This window comes from Panthera uncia, chromosome C2 (genome assembly GCF_023721935.1).
Source record: "Panthera uncia isolate 11264 chromosome C2, Puncia_PCG_1.0, whole genome shotgun sequence".
Lineage (NCBI taxonomy): Eukaryota > Metazoa > Chordata > Mammalia > Carnivora > Felidae > Panthera > Panthera uncia.
This window is the reverse complement of record NC_064810.1, coordinates 143,610,765-143,630,644: the sequence shown is the minus strand read 5'-3', so window position 1 is coordinate 143,630,644 and position 19,880 is coordinate 143,610,765. Positions and strand designations below refer to the sequence as shown.

The 19,880-nt window shown below is 39.9% G+C and overlaps 1 protein-coding gene and 1 non-coding gene across 2 annotated transcripts in view; both read left to right on the top strand.

Annotated features, from left to right (window-relative positions):
- The window catches only part of GADL1 (glutamate decarboxylase like 1), a 167,491-nt gene that overhangs the window by 91,446 nt on the left and 56,165 nt on the right, over nt 1–19,880 (top strand). Inside the window, exons 13-14 of the mRNA XM_049629225.1 lie at nt 9,922–9,973; nt 19,330–19,419. Coding sequence (XP_049485182.1) covers nt 9,922–9,973; nt 19,330–19,419 — 142 coding nt within the window. The remainder of the gene's footprint in view (nt 1–9,921; nt 9,974–19,329; nt 19,420–19,880) is intronic.
- LOC125922180 (U6 spliceosomal RNA) lies at nt 16,856–16,962 on the top strand. The gene has a single exon (XR_007457617.1). It is a non-coding gene; the product is annotated as a U6 spliceosomal RNA (small nuclear RNA).

Below are 19,880 nucleotides of genomic sequence, written 5' to 3'. Positions count from 1 at the left end.
GTGTGTGTGTGTGTGCGCGCGCGCGTGCGCCCACGCATGTCTGTAAAAAAGACTCTATGGAAATGACATTTGTGAGATCTACACATGGTCTTTCTTCTGTGCATTTCTTCTTTCATATAATGGCCATTTTTTCAGTATCTACTGTGTGTTAGGAATGGTGAACAAAACCGTCCTACCCCTGCCCTCTGGGGTCCCAGCCTAGTAACAGGTACCTTTAAGTGACAAACCTGACCAAATAAAGGTGAACCTACTTTTCGGTAAGGAGAGGTATGTGGTGCTCCAAGAGCATTCAGGTGGCTTCCCTAGTGTTCTTGAGGGGCTTTGGCAGAGGCTTCCTGGAGGAAGTGACATTTAACTAAGACCCGGTGAAGAAAGGGAAGGAGAATGATGCGGGCAGAGGGGGGACCAAGCCCAAATCATGGTGACTTGAGAGACCTGAACAGTAGGTCTGTGAGAACGTGGGGCTGGAGTAGAGGCAAGAAGGTAAAGGTATCTGGAAGTGCTGTGGTTACCTGTCTCGTCATAACATCAGAGACAAAGCTCTTGAAGACACTTCCAAAGGCATTAGACAAGCTCTCGAGAGACAGGTGGTGGACATTTGCCACTCAAGACTCTTCTGCTAAGCTTGGATCAGTGGGTGCAAATGGGCAGGCCACAGCCAAATTTAGTTTTAAATGTGATTGGTTGAGCCCCAACTGCATAGACTTAATCTTCTTGGTGTTAAAAAAAAAAAACTCAAACATTTAAAGACTTAAAATATTTAAAAATAGGGAGATTTGTCAAAAATCTGGATTTTTGGCTTCTCTCGAAAGATCTGAATGCTCTCAGTCCCACATGGTGACAAACCACTGAACATGTTGATGCCTGTCTAGAGACCCACATTCCCCCTACTTCCTTCTGTGTTTTTGCAGACAACCTGGACTCAAAACCTAGGTCTACCATTTACAAACTAGGTGACCTGGGCAGGTTTCTTAACCTCTCTGTGCCTCGGTTCGCCCCACGAAAATGGAGATAACAGTCGTATGTGTTCAAATAGTTGTTGTGATGATTAAATGAATTGACATATGTTAAACCCTTAGAATGTGCCTGGCATAAGCTACAGGCTATATGAGTTTTGGTTATTTATACCTGCTTGACCACTACAGGCACTGGAGTTTGTGATCTCTGGTTTGGATGATCTCTCCTTCATATTTCTTGCTCACATTTCACATGCAAAATCCAGAAGTCTCACTTAGAGATTTAAAACAGTTTCCTCTTTTTTTTTTTTTTTTTAATTTTTAGCATTTATTTATTTTTGAGAAACACAGAGACAGAGCATGAGACAGGGAGGGGCAGAAAGAGAGGGAGACACAGAATCCGAAACAGGCTCCAGGCTCCGAGCTGTCAGCACAGACCCCTATGCGAGGCTTGAACCCCTGAAGGGTGAGATCATGACCTGAGCCAAAGTCGGATGCTTAATTGACTGAGGCCCCCAGGCATCAGTTTCCTCTTTCTATACTGGGATTGTATGGGTGCTCTGAGCAATAACTGTCTGAAAAATCAGTGTCTTAAAACAACTATTTTTTTCAAGTTTATTTTTATTTATTTTGAGAGAGAAATAAAGAACAACAGGGGGAGGGACAGAGAGAGAGGGAGACAGAATCCCATGCAGGCTCCGCTCTATCAGCACAGATCCCCATGCGGGGCTTGAACACAAACCATGAAATCATGGCCTGAGCCAAAATCAAGACTCGGAGGCTTAACCGACTGATCCAGATGCCCCCAAACAGCAATTATTTATTCTCATACATCTGCAGTTGGCTGGAGTGGCTTTATCTCATACTATGGTGGCTGTGGGGGTTGGTGGAGGGTCTCAGTCTACTTCCCTACATGCTTTGCAGCCTCCTTGGATTAACAGGTGAGCCAGAGTATGTTCAGAGTGTCATCTGATGGAGATGACCGAAGGCCAAGAAGACCCCATTATGCAAGCTGACTTCAAAGTTCCATTTATATCCTATCTACTGGCATTCCAATGGCCAAAGTAAATCACATGGCCAAACTCGATGTTGAGAGTCAGGGAATACAATCTGCCTTTTAGCAGGAAGAACTGCAAAGTTACATGGTGTTGACCTTGAAAATAAAACAGCCAGTTTTTTACCAGAAAAATAGCCTATTTGGGAATGACAGAGGAATTGCAATTCAGGACATGCAAACCATGGCAAAACATAGGCAAGTTTGGAGAACAAAGGGGAGAAGTTTGCGTATATAGAGGAACGGGGGAAGTTGAGAGGGGTTGCTTTGGACATGAGTCCATTGGCGGAGACAGGAAGTGATGGTTTCTCATTGGCTGAGTAGTATGGCTTCTCATTGGCTGGGGCTGTTGCCAGACAAGGAGAAAATCTTCCTCCTATTTGCTGTGGTAGTAAAATAGGCTTCTTCCTGTTGGAAAACGCAAGGTAGCCTTTTCCTGTTGAAGTCTTCAATTGATGTCTAGTTTGTAGGGCATGACAGCCCCATCTGCAGGGCTTCCTGACTCCATTTCAAATGAGATTTCCTTTATACTCTTTCATAATGGCTTGGTAATAAGGACAGATAAAGTGATGGCTTTGGCACTTTCAGAAGATTGTTAGAAGTCAGCAAATCTAGTGATTACGGTTTAAGAAGTAGTTTGAAAATCTATAAATATTGTATCATTTAGGACTCTGGTGGTGGTAAGCAACAGAAACCATACTTCAATATATTATAAACAAAGAAAGGTAATTTATTATCTCATGTACCTTATGAGCTAGTGTAATGATGACTTCTGTAATGACTTTATCTAGGAGCTTAAACAATATCACCTTAATCATTCTCCATCTTTCAGATTTGCTCTCTTTTATGTTGGTTTATTCCTGTGTTGGAAGGTGGCTGCCAGGAGTGTAAGATCTGTGTCCTCCCCGGTTCAAGTTCAAGGTCAAAAGGAGAGTGTGCTCCTCTCTTAATCCCAAAGGAAGTTTTCTCTATATCTGAATGAGGCAAATGTCCATCCCTAATCCGTTGCTGTCGCCAGGGAAATGTGATACTCTCACTGGTCATGCCCTCCCTTGGCACTGGAGTGACGTCAATTCCTTCTATAAAATATGTGCTGAAACTAGGTGAAGAATATGCCTTTATTAGAAGTAGGGTTAGGGGCACCTGGGTGGCTCAGTTGATTAAGTGTCTGATTCTTGATTTCAGCTCAGGTCATGATCTCATGGCCATGCGTTTGAGCCCTACATCAGGCTCTGCACTGGCAGTGTGGAGCCTGCTTGGGATTCTCTCTTTCCCTCTCTCTGTGCCCTCCTCTGCTCATGCTCTCTCTCTCTCAAAATAAATAAACATTAAAAAAAGAAAGAAGTAGGGTTAATGTACCTCTATCAGAATTAGTGAGATAACTACCCAATGGTGAAAAAAAATGAAAACGTCTACCATAAATATTCATAGTTTCTGTTCACTTAAAAGTTCAGAAAGCTCTATTTCCTTTTTTGCTTTTGTATTTTCTCAACTAAATTGTGGTAGAATCTCTGCATTATTCCATCTGAGCTGCTAAGGAATTCATTGACAGGTGTCTTGAAAGAAGGCTAGATATAAATATTTGATGATCATATTTGTTATAAAGTTAACATTCAGCTCAGGGTGGAATTTAATTTATAGTCTAAGGATACTTTCTAATTTTTGCAGAGAAATATCACAGGAGGATAAATGTTAACACTTCAATTCAATTCAACAAACACTTATTGTTTGTAAATGTTTGTCAAGTTGAATTGAATTGAATTAACATTTCAGTGAGCATCACTGCAGATGCTGTGACCTGTATCTAAATATTTGAGAAATAATCCCTCCTCTATCATGCTGCTATTCATCACAGTTTTTTTTTCTTTTTTTGCCTTAACATTCCACATTCTTCATAAATCCAACCCTCTATTCCCCGGGGTGGGCAAAAGTCATCCTGTTCTACCCCCAATGCCAGCAAACACTGAGTCCTTCTATTGTTATTTAATTTTTCACTGAGTTCTTTTAGACGTGTCACTTGTAGTGAATAGGAAATTATGGAGAGTTTCTTTAGGATGAAGAATTATATGAAGTTGGCAATGTAAGTCTTTATTTCTGTGATTTTATTTGTTTTCAGATTGGCTAATTGGTTTGTGGTTCTGCTCTTGAGGAAAGAACAAACTTTATCTCCATTCTGGGGTCCGTTCTGTTTGAGCCCACATTCAGTGGTATACGGGTAACCTGGCTCTCAGCAGGAGCAAACAAAAGTCCAAGTCTAAAACGTCGGCAGTTCCCGTGGTGTAAATATTCCCATGGTGTCAAATTGCGAGCTGTCAACAATTCGTGAATATTTAAGAATTGGCTCTTAACAGCCAGTCCATCCTAGCCCTACAACACCATCGATTAAGTGAGCCAGTATAATCAGTTCAAAGCACCGACTCTTGAGAGTTAAAACATCATTTATGGTCAAGCTCACTGACCCTAGGCCACTTGCTTTAGAGTTTACCTAATAAAAACCATTCTTACCCGTGTCCAGAAGGCCATAGCCTGGCATAATGTCTATAATTTCAGAACAACATTGTTTTGTTTCCAAGAAGTACAATTTCCTTCAGCAGATAAGAATTAGCAAAGTAAAGGGGCGCCTGGGTGGCTCAGTCGGTTAAGCGTCCGACTTCGGCTCAGGTCATGATCTCGCGGTGGTCCGTGAGTTCGAGCTCCACGTCGGGCTCTGTGCTGACAGCTCAGAGCCTGGAGCCTGTTTCGGATTCTGTGTCCCCCTCTCTCTGACCCTCTCCTGTTCATGCTCTGTCTCTCTGTGTCTCAAAAATAAATAAACGTTAAAAAAAATTAAAAAAAAAAAAGAATTAGCAAAGTAAAGCTGCAGATGAGGATTGTGTTACTATTTGGTGTGCATACCTATTATCAATAGCCCGTTGTAGCCAAGATACCTATTTCCCTAGATCCTTGGTCAGGTCTCTCACATACTGGCAAGGCTAGGCAACTCTTTCCCCCTGACATGTTGCAGGAAGGGCTACTTCAACTCCATAGAAGCAATATTTCCACGTTCCTGAATCTAAATGGAGCTTAGTTTTGAAATTTGTATATTGACCTCAAGATTTAAGGACCGGAGTTTGATGGAACAATGGATTGCCATTTCCCTGATGGGATAGCTTGCTTTCGCTTCCCTTGGGAAAGCAAGAGCAAACATTTTCCAGAGGACGATGATTCTTATTTAATGAGTTGTCAGAATGTGGGAAAAAGGGAAAAATTAGCGCCTGGAAGATTTCTAAGGCCTTTCCTAATTTCCATGTGACCCTTGTCATTCCAGTAGACAAGAGAACTCTTATCTCAAGAAATAGTAACGACTAAAAACCTGCTTGCTCCTTGGATTGTTTGAAAAGCAGTGACATTGGGAACCTACAGTAATGTGCGATTATTAGGCCTCACTGAGACTCAGAGGACTGAGGTTTAAAATCACCACCTCAGGCACAAGGCAGGTGACTGTGCATCCCTGATATTTGCCTAGAAGAGCTGAAAATGTTTCACAATACCCAGGGCTACCCGTTGCGGAGGGCACCTTCCAGGCCTTTGTTAAGGCCCTCAGTTTAAATGGATATTCAGTAAAAGGTAATTTTTAAAGCGAGTCTGGAAAAGTCATGTGTGTAAATCTTTTCAACAACAACAAACAGCCAAGAATTCCCATTCGGCTCCTTTGTTAGATCTCCAGTGTATCATTTATCTATTCCCTTGACACACAATCTCTGTAATCTCTCAGATGGCATTCATTTCACTGACTTGCATGAATACTGAGGGATTTATTGTTTTCAGTATGGAAAAGGTGAGCAGTTACACAATGGCACCTCTGTGCTGGTATATTTCTCTAGGTGATGAGAGGGTGACAGTCTACAAGGCTATAGAAGGGCCAGTGTTTTCATCTTTTTCTTTATATTGGTCATTTTTTTAAAAATCACAATTGCAGTAGAACGTAGCATGTATGTAGGTGTCTGTGATGAATCACACAAGCCATGCAATATGTTCTAATATATGCAGAGCATATAGAGAGCAGATGGGGAACCTCTCGGGAGTTCTGGGAGACTCGGTGCATCGGAAAAAAAAAATTCAAATGAGGAGGTGAGACTGGGAGAGAAAGTTGGTCCAGAGTGTTCCAGGGAGACTGAGTAGCTGAGAAAGAGACTGGAAAGGCTGTTTCTGGAAAGAATGTCCTGCGAAAGGACAAGTTCAATGCAAAAATATCAGACAGACTTATTGAACAAATCCGAGAATTGAGGGCCTTCAAATGTCGGAAGCATGTTTGTAAGCATATTTGTAAGGGAAGTGTTTGGGAACAAGAACATCATTAATGGATGCTTCAAAATCAAGCCAGAATATTAATACAATGAGGTTTTTTTTACCTAGTAGGATCGGTGAAAATTCTTGCTGGTGTGTGTGTGTGTGTGTTTTTCCCCTCCCTTCTCTCTTTTTTTTTTTTTGTTAAGATTAGTGGGAAGCACAGTGATGAGTTTTTATAAGCTATTGTTGTTTTTTGAGTCCATTTACCCGGATTCCTTTTGGTGGAAGGGGTTTATGGTTCCTGCATTATGTCCCCAAACTCAATGTACAGCTTTTTTCTGGTTTGCATCAGATAAGACTAGGTTTTTTTTTTTTTTTTGAAATGTATTTTATCTTTAGTCTGTTTCCATGTATTGAAAAGAGAAATTGTGAGGAACAAATCATCCCTATGAATGTAGGCAGAAGTGACTCAAACCTTATTTGGATTCCCTCCCCAAAACCCATTTAATTTAAGTATTTATTTAAGAAGAGGATAGAGTACCCTATAGATGAGGCACTTCTAAACTAGCATTTCTGAAACTGTACTCGGTGGAATAATAGACTTCCAGAAGATTTTAATAAATGTTCTTCCAAAAAACGTTTTCATGGTCAAATATGTTTGGGAAATGCTAACTCCTCTCTTGGAGATTCAGTGTTCATTAGCGCATTAAAGACTCTGAGGGGGCCTGTAATATAGAAACATTTTTTAGCTTGACTTTTAACATTTTTAACATGCAGACACTGTTCATTGTTCACCCAACAGCCAGTCTCCCTTTTTCTTTCTTGCTAACAGAATCTTGATTTTATTTAGGTAGCAATAGTCTTGCTGGGAACATCGGTCTAACCCAATCTCCACTTCCTGTAGTTAGTTTCGGGGTAAATATAGGACTCTGCCTCAGTCAAGAAGCTATAGAAAGAATTCTTTGAAGGCTTCTGGGGGAAATAGTGTTAGCTAAATAGAGACAAATGAAGAGAAAATGCTTTTGCTCCAGTCCCCTCTCTTCCCTCTTGGACACCGTTGTACAAGGATGTGACGTGTGGAGTGTGGCACACATCTTGTGGACACGAGACAATCAGCACTCTGAGCGTGGCGGGCTGAAATGATAGAAACGATAGAAAACGCCTGGTTTTTGATGCCAGTATTGAACCATCCAACCAGCCCGATAAATGTCTTTATGAATTAAGCCAAGTCCCTTTCTAATTGTAGACAAAAGTAATCTAACTGGCATGCCCAGCATTGCTCACGTTTATTTGGCGATCGAACTCTTTTATGTGGGAGACATATTTACACGGTTTGGCATGGAGCATAGTTGGGGGACTCGAGCGTAAGCCTTTGTTGATGTTTATAATAGCAACTCTTCACCCGAATCACCTGCACTCTCAACTCAGAGTGTTACCCTGGGCTTTCCGGGCTCTGAGAGCAGCTGCAGTGGGGACGCTAACCCTGACACAAAGTCTGGGTCCCCATGGTTAGCAAAAAGCAGAGTTGTAGCTGAAATGATCCCGGTCTGTTTTAGGATGCCTTTCTCTTGAGAGCAGCTGTAGCCTGTTTGACAGACATAGCTAAAATGGAGACTTTTGTGTAAGTTTCTTATAGTCATCACGTGTTAGGGAAGGATTTTGTCCCCCTAGTTCCACACCTCCATTATATACAGGAGGACACTGAGGCAGGCTTGGGGAGGCTAAGGGATTTGCCAAAAGTCACAAAATTGATGGTCTGCACAACTAGAATCTTGTAGAGTCTGTCCCGGGATTTCTAGAGATGCAAAGTTTTTCCCTAGCTTTGAGGTGTCCAGAATTAGTGTGGGCTTCCTCAGGGTGAAGTGTGGCATTGCTCCAGAGTTCACATATTGCCTATAAACATTTGTCTGAGGAGCTGCGGAAAGTATGGTTCAGAAGCTTTCCTTATGTAGATAGAGATTGCATGTGTCTGTCTATACGTTTTGTACTTTGCATTTTTGTTTATTAAGTTCCCTTTTAAGAATTTTACAAGTAACCACATCCAAGAAACTTTGCAAAGAAATATAAAAAGAGAGCTACTAATCTCTCTCTTCCCCATTGCGTCCTGTTTGTTCCTTCCTCGGGTAAATACTAACGATATATGGTGTACCCTTTCTTTCTTTACTCTGTTAAAAACGTGTGTGTGTGTGTGTGTGTGTGTGTGTGTGTGTGTGTGTGTGTGCGCGCGCGTGCGCATGCATGCATGCATGTGGATAGGAATTACTTTTGCGTTCTTTTTACAATTTCTTAAAAAGCAAAATTGTGTTATCCGTATTTCTCAGTACCTTACTTTTATCTCTTGCTAATACATCATAAACATCCCTGTGGTTTAATTAAAGTAGATATAACCTATTCTTTTTAATGTCTGCATCATGTTCTATTGTATTGCTATAATACATTTTATTTGACCATTTCCCAATTTCTGGATATTACTCTTGTTTCTGGTTATTTTGTATTAAACACACACACACACACACGTACATGTAGATTTAGACAAAATTAACGTGTATGATTTTAACTTTTTTACAACAGCCTTTGAGATTCGAAACGTAAATTGTGTTATTTCAGTTTTTTTGAGATTTAGGCCCAAGAAAAACATTTTTGTTGTCCTCAAGTATTAGTTGAGTATGTGTAGTTTAGTTTAGCGACATGCTCATATTCCATACAATTGTACCGTATAATTCCCTATGATGCGTGGACCGTAAGTTTCAAAGCCAGTCCTCATTGCTGGGTGTCATGTTCTTGTTTGTTTGTTTGCTTCTTTCTTTCCTCCTTTCTTTCGCTATTACATATAAAATCACGGTAAATATTCTGGCAAGTACATTTTTGTCATTCCTTACACTTTACCCCCAAATTTGAAATACTGGGACAAGGGTTATAAACTTTTCCAGACTTATAATCAAATCACTAATATTTAAGGCCAATTATTTCAAAGTGTTCCCCTTTTTATTGACAGTAGCCAAGCCCAGGGGGAGAGGTGTCTGTGTGGATTTACTCAAAGTCGTTTTTGTCTTTTCTCGGTTCTCACGTATCTGTGCCCTTTGCTTATGGTCTGATAGTTCTCTTTTCCCTAACATTTGAGATGACTTCATAGACATTCTATCAGTGGCTGCAGCCCACTTACTTTTAACATGATACTAATGATCACTTCTCCTTTCCTCGGTTCTGGCCTGGGAAAAGGTAATGTTGAGCTTCCTTAATTTTAAATGAGCTTATAGGTGGGATTACGCACCAAAAGCCAGCTGGGTAATTTAAGTACCTATACTAAATCCCCATCTAGAATATAAATGTGTAACTCACGTGGTCAGAGACGTATCTCCGATATACTGTAGGTGGTTTTCATAGTGGGGTAGAAGTCTGATGCTGACATGTGAGATAGACATCACCTTATTAAAAAGATGTACTTTTTTGCCCGGGCCCCAGAGGCCTGCAGTAGGTTCAAGAATATGTGTTTAAATCCGTGTCTGTTCCTATCCCTATGCCTTTCCTTATTTCTAAGCCTTGTCTCTGCATCAGAAATAGCAGTTTGTGTGTGTGTGTCAGTTGTGTTCATGGAGTTTTTAGATTCCAAATTATAAATATTATTGTGACTTTCATTTTTAGATACCTTGTAGAAGAAATCAAGAAAAGAGAAGGATTCAAGCTACTGCTGGAAGTAAGTGATTACGGAATTGTGCTCGTGATTTTGTCAGTCAACAGTGATGAAGGTGGTAATTTTCTAATCTGTTATATTTCACTGGTTTTTGTGTTGCAGACTTAGAAACAAGTCATTAGCTTAATTCATGGAGTCCATTATGTTAATTTACTCTATTAGTGAGTATTTTTCCTTTGTTAGATTCACAAAGAGCACACTTGCCTTTAAGTATTGAAAATTAAAGTGCTCAATAATAATTACCAAGGATAATACTGAATAAATATATAAATTGCATGATGATTGTACTGTGAATATTCAACTGTGCTATAGTGGTGCCTGCATGTGAAAAATCAATTAAGTGAATGTACGATAATGCATTTAGTTTTGTCTTTTTATAAAATAAGGAAAGCATATTAGCTTTGGAGCAATGGGAAAATAAGTCATTTTGTGTTGTGGACTGCTTGCTATATATAAGAAGTAAAGTGGTTGCAAAAGTAGAGAATATTGTTTTTTTCCTAAAACATATGGTTAGAAAATATGAAGAGTGTTATTTAATTCTGATTTTTAAGAAATATGAAGTATAAAGTTCTCTCAGATCTTCTAATAGCACGTATTATATAGCAGTTTTAACCTAATGTAGAAATCCCCTAGAGATTACAGCCTAGGAACCTATATTATATGTAAGCAATCTGGCTGCCATTGGTGTTCATTTATTCAGCAAGATTTCTTGAGCAATTACTATGTGCTAGGCATAGTTCTAGGCATAGGAGGATAAAACAGGGAAATCCCTCTCTCTGGGAGTATTTATACTCAAAATGGTAAATGACAGGCAATAAACAAGCAAATTAATACCTAACAAGCATCAGGTAGTGAGACCTCTTAAGAAAACAATAAGGCAGGTTCATGAAAGATAATCCAGTATACAAATAAATAGTTACAGATGTAGCAAGTTCTGTAATAGAAACAGATGTTGGTGAGGATTGCTGAGAAAGGGAAACCCTTTTACACTGTTGGTGGGAATGCAAACTGGTTCAGCCACTCTGAAAAACAGTATGGAGGTTCCTCAAAACATTAAAAATAGAACTATCTATGACCCAGCAATTGCACTACTAGGAATTTATCCAAAGGATACAAAAATACTGATTCAAAGGGGCACATGCTCCCCAGTGTTTATAGCAGTGTTACCAACAATAGCCAAATTATGGAAGAAGCCCAAGTGTTCATTGACTGATGAATGGATAAAGAAGATTTGGTATATATGTATACACACACACACACACACACACATATGCGTGTGTATGTGTTTGTATAATGGAATACTACCCAGTAATGAAAAAGAATGAAATCTTGCCATTTGCAACGATGTACAGAGGGTATTATGTTAAGGAAAATAAGTCAGAGAAAGATAGATATCGTATGATTTCACTCATGCGTGGAATTTGAGAAACTCAGCAGATGAACACAGGGGAAGGGAAGGAAAAAAAAAGAGAAAAACAGAGAGGGAGGCAAACCATAAGAGACTCCTAACTACAGAGAACAAACTGAGGGCTGCTGGAGGGGAGGTGGGTGGAAGGATGGGTTAAGTGGATGATGGGCATTAAGGAGGGCACTTGTTGGGATGAGCACTGGGTGTCATATGTAAGAGATGAATCACTGGGTTCTACTCCTGAAGCCGAGACTATGCTGTATGTTAAGTAACTTGTTTTTTTTTTAAAGGAGGGTGGAATGCCGGAATGAGGATGTCGGTGGGGGGTGGCTTGTTTGGTTTTGGTCATGCAGGTAGGGCCCTCTGAGGTCATCTTCTACCTGAGACCTGATTGATGGTAAACAGCATGCCATGCAGCTAGCTGTCTGAGCGAAAGGCATTCTAGGTAGAATCCATAAACAACTACAAAGGCTTAATGCTACAAGGAGTTCGAAGTGTTTAAGGAACCAGAAGAAGGCACATTAAGAAAGGGGGGTGTAGGAGGTGATACGGTTGGAGAGATGGGCAGAGACCAGATCAGGTAGAGTCAGGTAGGGCCTGGTAAGACCTTTGGCTTTTATTACAAGTGTAATCATCAGAGAAGTTTTAAGCAGACAGGAGTCTGAATTCCATTTTAAAAGATGGTCCTGGATGTCTCGGGAAGAGAGGAATGGGGTGGGAGGGGGTGAAGGAAAGCCAAGGAAAGGATGAATGAGACAAGCTGGGACGCTGTTGCAGTAGCAGAGGTGAGGTATGATGATGGCCCTCCCAATAAGCTGCAGAAACACTGCTCCAGAGACTCCTGACTGTGGCTTCTGCCACTATCCGCAAGAGTTCAAAGTTCCTGAAAAATGGGGATAGGAAAGAACTTGCAAAGACAGCGAGAGAATCCATATTTAAATGGCTTTCTGGGGATACTTGAGAGAAGCAAAAAGGCGAATTTGGAATGTGGGATATTCCACAGGGCAGCTGTCCCGGTTTCCTCAGCAGGTTAGTGGGGTGAAGGAAAATAAAGGAGAAGGTAGTGATGATCACCTCAGGTTCAAAGAGACAGAAGAGGCCTGATAACCACACGCGGCAGAGGGAGCTGTTGCCTAGTTTGAACACTTGTAAAAAGTAAAGTTTCAAACAGCTGGGAAGCTTCTAATGTGAACTGGCTATTGGATAGTACCAAAGAATTATCAATAATTTTGCTAGGTGTGATAATGGCATGATTACATGAGAAAACATCTATATTTTTAAGAGATGCATATATAAGCACATAGGCGCAAAACAGCAGCTGTAGGATTGGTTGCGGGTTGAGTCTGCGTCACTTTTTTTTAAAAAAAATATTCTTGAGTTTAACTTGCCTTCTTTACTTCCTTGAGGTTGAGTTTTACTCTTTATTTTTACAATTTTGAACTGCCTTCTCTATTTCTCTGGTTGTGGGAGCTCTGGTGCTTATGGAAAGTCCTGTGCACCTTGGAACTGAAGTCTTTTGATAGAGCTAAAAGAAAAAGTGAAAAAAAGACGGATTGTCTTAAACGTTATGTATATATTCCTCCTAAAGGCTTAAAAGTTAAGGGAGGAAACTCTCACCATCATTTTAGGGAATTGCAAACATTCAACTTGTAATGCAAGTGAAGGTGGGTTTTAATCATTAGGCAGCCTTCTGCCCTGAATATCTTAGCTATGGGAACCAGATGGCCCCAGAGCAGTGAAGGTGGCTTTCTAAAAGCACTCCAGCCTTCCCACTTACAAGGGGTTTTGTATGTGATACGCATTTGCCTCTTTTCTCTGTGTTCCATTTGGACAAATAATGTAAAATTAGACCTTGAATCTCATATATATAAGTGTCAAGGCAGTTATCCTTTTTGTTAACAAATGCTTAGTTTGGATTGATTAGATATAATCCTACCATAGACTTAAGAGAGATGTGATTGGAGTATAGTCTGTGAAACTGAAAGTCTATCACTTTAGGAAAAATGCAAGTCTATAATATATATATATAGATAATATATATATAATATATATATATATATATATATAATTTTACTTACACACATATATATTCACTTTTTAGCAGATAGCAGTGAGAGTGTTAAGTGGAATATTGAAAACAGTCAATGAACACAACAAAACAGAATATCCAGTATTTGAATACCTTTTCCTGAAAAGAACAAAAATAGTGCATATCTTCTTGAAGATGATTTAAAGTTATCATTTCAAATGAATTCTGCATTATTCATAGGCCCCTGAAAATAATCTTTCTGTTTTTCTGTGTTGGATCTAAGATCTAATAAATGTTTTCCTAGAGGTATAGTCATTCATATACTATCATTCACATATTTTATTTTGATCTCTTGGGAGAGTCCTAATTATTCAACTTTTTGTTTTTCTCTTCCTGAGCTCTACATTAGGAAGAGTTATTTTGGCTCCATAGACTTTCCAGGGTGTAAAGGATCTTCAAGGACATCCAGTCAGCTTCCTGCTGGAGGCAGGACACGTCTCTTGATGGTAACCAGTAACCGTAACAGGATGTCAACCTCTTCCTGAACACTTCCTGTGTCAGATAATTCACAGCTCAGTTCTCTTCCCCAGAGCTCTAATTATTCATATTCTATTATTTATTGACCCCTGCTATTAATATGTATCAAGTACATGCAATTTATAGTTATCTTCTTATATATTTTTATTTAGATGACAGCACCCTTCTAATCGCAAAAATCTGATGCACATTGTTTAGTCTTCATCTCCTTGGACTTAGGTAGCGTTTGACACCATTATCTACTCCCTCTCTCTTGAAATTCTCTTCCTTCTTGGTTTCTTTGAATTTCTCTCCCAGTTTTTCTCCATTACCTGTAACTTTTTCTTCTCAGTCTCTATGTGGCAAAGGTCTCTTCATCTGGGTACCCCGTGAAATATTCTTTTCTGTTCTTCCATCTTAAGGTCTTCATGGTATCCACTTACTCTCCCTGAAATGTTTCATCCATTTCTAGAACTTTGTTGTCAACAGCTTCAATAATGTATCCATCCTTGACTTGCCTCCTAAACTCTAGTCACTGGTACATTCGGTATGTTGTGAAATTTTCGGTTAGACTCCCACAGGCACCTCAGATCCAACATTTCTAAACCTGTAGTGTAGCCATTTTCGTTACCAAAATACTACATTCTTCTTTCAGTCATTAGAACTATGATCAGTCCATCTCTACATGGGAGCCACACTGTGGTCTTTCTAAAATGAAATCTGCTCCTGAAATCAAAAGTCTCCCATGATTCCACATCTCTTCTAGAATCAAGCCAAAGCCCTCCAACATGGCAGATGAGGAAGCCCTTCATGAAATGACTCTCATTTCCATGCCCATTTTCACCTCTCTTCAGTACACCCTGTCCTCTGTTCATTCCAAGTTCTTGCCATCCCCCTGAATACACGGGCTTCTACATGTGCACTATTCCTGTTGCCAGAAATGTTTCTTGTATTACGAGAAATTTCGTCTTTTGTAATGCTCATTCCATTGCAGTTTAATTGCCTGTATCTAGCTCCATTACTCGTCACTGAGTTCCTAGAGATAAGCATATAGTGTAGTCATTTTTCTCATCTTAATGTCTGGTTCAGTATCTAGAACATAGGAAATTCTGTTAATTGAATTAGACATTTCAGTTACCCTTCTTGGGGCAGGCTATAATTCTTTAACATTCCCCTTCAAATATTGTATGCAAAAATAGTGATGTGTCCCACCTAGTACAGATTTTAATGTGGCTACTCATCCACTTGATGAGGACATCTTGTTCTACCTATATAGCCCCAGATAATAGCCACTATTCTAATAGAGTGCCTGGTGTATGGCCGTATATAGTAGTAAATGTTGGAAATAATCTCTGTGCTATCTAACCAATTCTGTGAAGCGGACCATATGATCTCCATTTCATAGATTAGGAAGCTGAGATTAGAGTTCAACCCCTGTCCAAACAAAGACCTGGTGAAGCTGAGATCCAAACCATATCCTTGTGACTCTAAAACCAAGGCTGTTTGTGCTACTCAGTGCTGCCTTTGAAATTTTTCAGTAGTCTAATCAGATATTTAAAATAAAAAAGCTTGAAGTCACTTGAAATCCGCCATGGCCCCTTTCTCCATTCTATACTTGCACGATTATTTCATTCTATCTGCCAGAGTCTGCATTTCTACTTATTAAAATGCCTAGTGCTAGCTTTGCTTTTTATTATTATTATTATTGTGGTCTAATGACACTGTAAGCAAAGGAGATGAATTTCTTTTGACACGACTCAGTTTTAGAGGATGCAAGCTACTACATCTTGGTGACCCTCGACTTATTTCCCCAAGGGGTCTCATGTCATTTGCTCAATAATAAAGTGCCTGCTTCATTTCTTAGAATATATCTACTTTTTTTCTCTTTGAAAATCAGGGTAGGATGTATCCATCTTTTCTTTAGTGACATTTCTGTACTTCTCCATGAATTTTTAAAGGTTGTGACAATGTTTTTCACTGCTACATGTGTTTTTGTACCCTTCGCTCTCATTTGTCTGGTCTAGACACTTGGATTCCCTTTTTATGTCTTCTCAATTTTATGGTGTTAGAGTACATAGACTAAAGTGTTCCTAAGACACTCGAGAGGTCAGGCTTTCCTATATATAGGCAATGAAGTGCCATGTGAATGGTTCTACTCTGAAAATACTCATTACTGCTTTGCAGCCTCTTGAAGAAAGTCACTATATCAAATACAAGCTAGAAAGGCAAAGAGACAGGAAAAACTCAAATGTGTGCCTCGTGAATATTCAAAAGGATATTTTTTCCAAATCTTAATAGTTTTAGAAATGATGACAGTAAAGGTATTCCACCAAATGGAGATCAAATATCTTCCAATCAAATGAACTGTCAAAAAGGCTTCACAAGTTTTCAAATGTCACAGCACTAAACCACACCATTATAAAAGAGACTGGGCAAAAATCACAGGTATGTCACTTCTAAAATATTTAAACAGAGGGGTGCCTGGGTAGCTCAGTTGGTTAAGTGTCCGACTCTTGATTTCAGCTCGGGTCACGATCTCATCGTTAATGAGTTCGAGCCCTGCACCTCATCAGGCTCTGCGCTGACAGTGCAGAGCCTGCTTGGGATTCTCCCTCTCTTTCTGTCCCTCCCCTGCTTGCTTGCTCTCTCTCTCTCTCTCAAAATAAATACATAAATTAAAAAAAAATTAAAAATACATTGAAACAGAAACTTACTAAAGGAAGCAAATTTAAAAGGTGATTTAAAAGGTCTAAGTCCTAACGTATACAACATAGAGCAGATACGGAAGCAAGTAGAAACTACCACAAAATGATTTATAATGTCTCCGTGCAAATGAAAAGCAATAACTTAATGATGTATTAGTCAGGGTCCAATAAGAAGACAAAAACTGCACAGTAATTTGAAGTGGGAAAGTGCAGTCTAAAGAATTATTGTGCTTGCTTCAGCAGCCCATATACTGAAATGGGGACGAGACAGAGATGATGAGCATGGCCCCTGTGCGAGGATGACACACGAATTTGTGAGGCATTTCATATCAGAAGGAGAAGGAGAGGGGGAAGAGGAGAATTATTATTATTATTATTATTATTAACAGGGGATTGCCTCATCAGGGAAAGAGAGAACCCTAAAAAATAAAGAAATAGCAGAGGTAGAAAACACGCACCACTCTTAGAACCCGGGATACAGCACCCAAGCAAGAGGCCGTCCTCCCCGGGCTGAGATCCAGTAGTAGTTGGAGGAGGCACAGAGTGCTAGAGAAAGCCTCTGAGCAGCACCTTGAAGCTCACTCAGGCTTCACAGGGGTGCCTCGCTGGCAGCACTGCCCTGTGAGACCACCTGAGGGGAGTGTGCCAGAAAAAGCCATTTAGGGCCCCTACCAGTCTGCTGTGAAACCATCTGATGAGGTGGTGCCGGGGGGGAGTTGGCAGGGGGTCCACTTGTGGCTGGACACCAGCGCTGCTCAAAAACCCACACGTCCTGCGGGGGATCCATGAGGTTAGCACACCGGAACCGGAAGAGATACCTCTTCCTTCTCAGCGTCCCTCCAGCACCCTCTGCTGATAAAGTCTCAGATTGGACCAGATGGCAAGGAGAAATATTTATAGAGTCCACTTCCATTGTTATAGGGGGACAGACAAAGTGTGGATTTGAGCTGAGAAGCAGGAAATTATTTCTGGGGAAAAAAATCGTCATTAATGTAAAAGACGTGAATTCCTAGAACCCGATGACAGATGATAACTATATTTTCTTTTACTTTCTGATCAACTATAGTTACTTTATTTGAAAAGATGTATTCACATTCAAGGGAGTAAAGAATTTTGAAGGACATTTCTTTCCTAGAGATACCAAATCAGTTATATCAGAAACCCAAGTATAAATTGTATGGATTTGTAAAGACTGTTGTAATCTCATGATAAATGTTTGCAGAAACTGAGTTGAATTAAATAGTACTCCATTTTGAACTACTCTATATTTTGAAGATTTGTGGCTCTTTTTTTTTTTCTTTCTTTCTTTTTTTTTTTTTTTTTTTTGGTCAAATCCAATAAGCATGTTACAAATTTCAAAGGTGAAAGGGCTTAGCTTGTTGAGCTGGGGATGTTTCTGGGCATTCACTTTTGATTTAAAATCCACTAGAATCCGAACTCTCTTTAACACTGGTCTTGTGATCTTAAGATATAAGATGATAGCTATTCCATCTTTCTGAAATACTTGCAAACTTCATCCTGATACTAGAGTATAACTCTGATGGTTACTGAGAACTGTTACAACATTGGCTATTGCCTACAAACCGTGTTTGTGTGGAAAAATGGAAATCATTTCAAATACTGTCACTGTTAAGAGTCTGCTGGGCAGGTAGTCATGTCTTATAATCTTTCCTGAATATCTAATCTTCCCTGTGTATCTAACTTGTAAACCCCCAACATAACTTCCCACATCACCTGGTCACTGAATACAAGTCTTGTGATTGCCGTTGACATGTACTACGTTTTTGTCCTGTGAGGATGAAGCGTGTGATGGAGAAGGTCTCGTCTATGTGACAAGAGCTAGACTAAAGCCTGTTCTGGCAGGTTATCCCATGATTAACCAAAACCGATTACTGGAGATGATGATTTGGCTCTGGCCTCTCTAGTTCAGAGTTTCTCAAACATATACCATGCGCGACTTACTTCAGAATCACCTGAGATGCTTTGTAAAACACCAATTCTCCAGCCTTTTCTATGCTGGACTAAATCAGACGCTGGGCATTCTGAGCAAAGGGACTGAGAATCTCTGTTTTGAAAAAGGCCGACTCCTATCCTTACAGTACTTGGGACTGGTACTGATACTTGAGAGCCACGAGTCAAGATGATGCTCTTTTTCTCAAAGCGGTATAGGCAAGGGTCACAGCCGGGCTGGTTAAGTGAGGTCCAAGTATGTCCTATGTCATCAACTCATAGGTAACTGGGGATTTTGCATCTGTCAGGTTCAGCACGTAATGGAAGACAGCTTTACCTTAAATAGCTCTACCTTAAATAGAGAAAGAATTATTAGAAGGATATGGTGGTATAAGGAATAAGCTGAGGATCAGAGTTGAAGAGGGAGGGACGAGGGCATCTCTGGGCACATGAGTGTCAGGTGCTAACTGATGATCAGAGCTTGGTTGGAGCAGCTTCAAACTTTATTATGTTTTTTCCCAGTTTTGTGCTCATCCCTTACCTGGAGGAAAGAGCACCCTCTTTCTCTTCTCAGTTGGGTGCACCCAACTGAGAAGAAAATCTCCCAACAGACTGTTATCAGAAGTGAGGCAGAATGATTTGATATCAACATAATACACACATGACAACTCTTAGAAGAAGTAACTAAGCTTAATTACAGTATAAGATTAATTTTAAGTTAAAATAACTTTCAAATTTTTTAAACCCCCAGCCTGAATATGCCAACATTTGCTTTTGGTACATTCCGCCGAGCCTTCGAGAGATGGAAGAAGGACCTGAGTTCTGGGAAAAACTTAATGTGGTAAGTAATACGTAAAATTGCATTTCTCCTTTTGATGAAATGATTCCATGCCCATTGTCTGTTGATCCTATAAATAATTCTGTGCTTGTAAGACCTCCTGAAGATGTAGAGGAGTAGCTCCTGGTATATTACAAGCTAATGACATACCAAACAGTATAAACGTTGTTTACGCTTAACAAATTAACATACTTGACCTACACACAAACTCAAAATAAAGTGCCGTTTGCAAGATCGTTCTAAGATTTGTGAAAAGTTCTCACTCACAGTGTATTTCTGAAAGTATGATCTGATAACAGAGCACAAGGGAAAATCGTATGATGAATGGCTTCTTTCCTCCAACTCTGCCAGCACATGTCTGTGTTGGCGTCACCTCTCTTGGAGATAATGTTAAAAGTCTAAATCCGGTACCCTTTGTGAGTGTGAAACCTTCTGTTCTTTCCACCAACAAAAGCATCTTATGC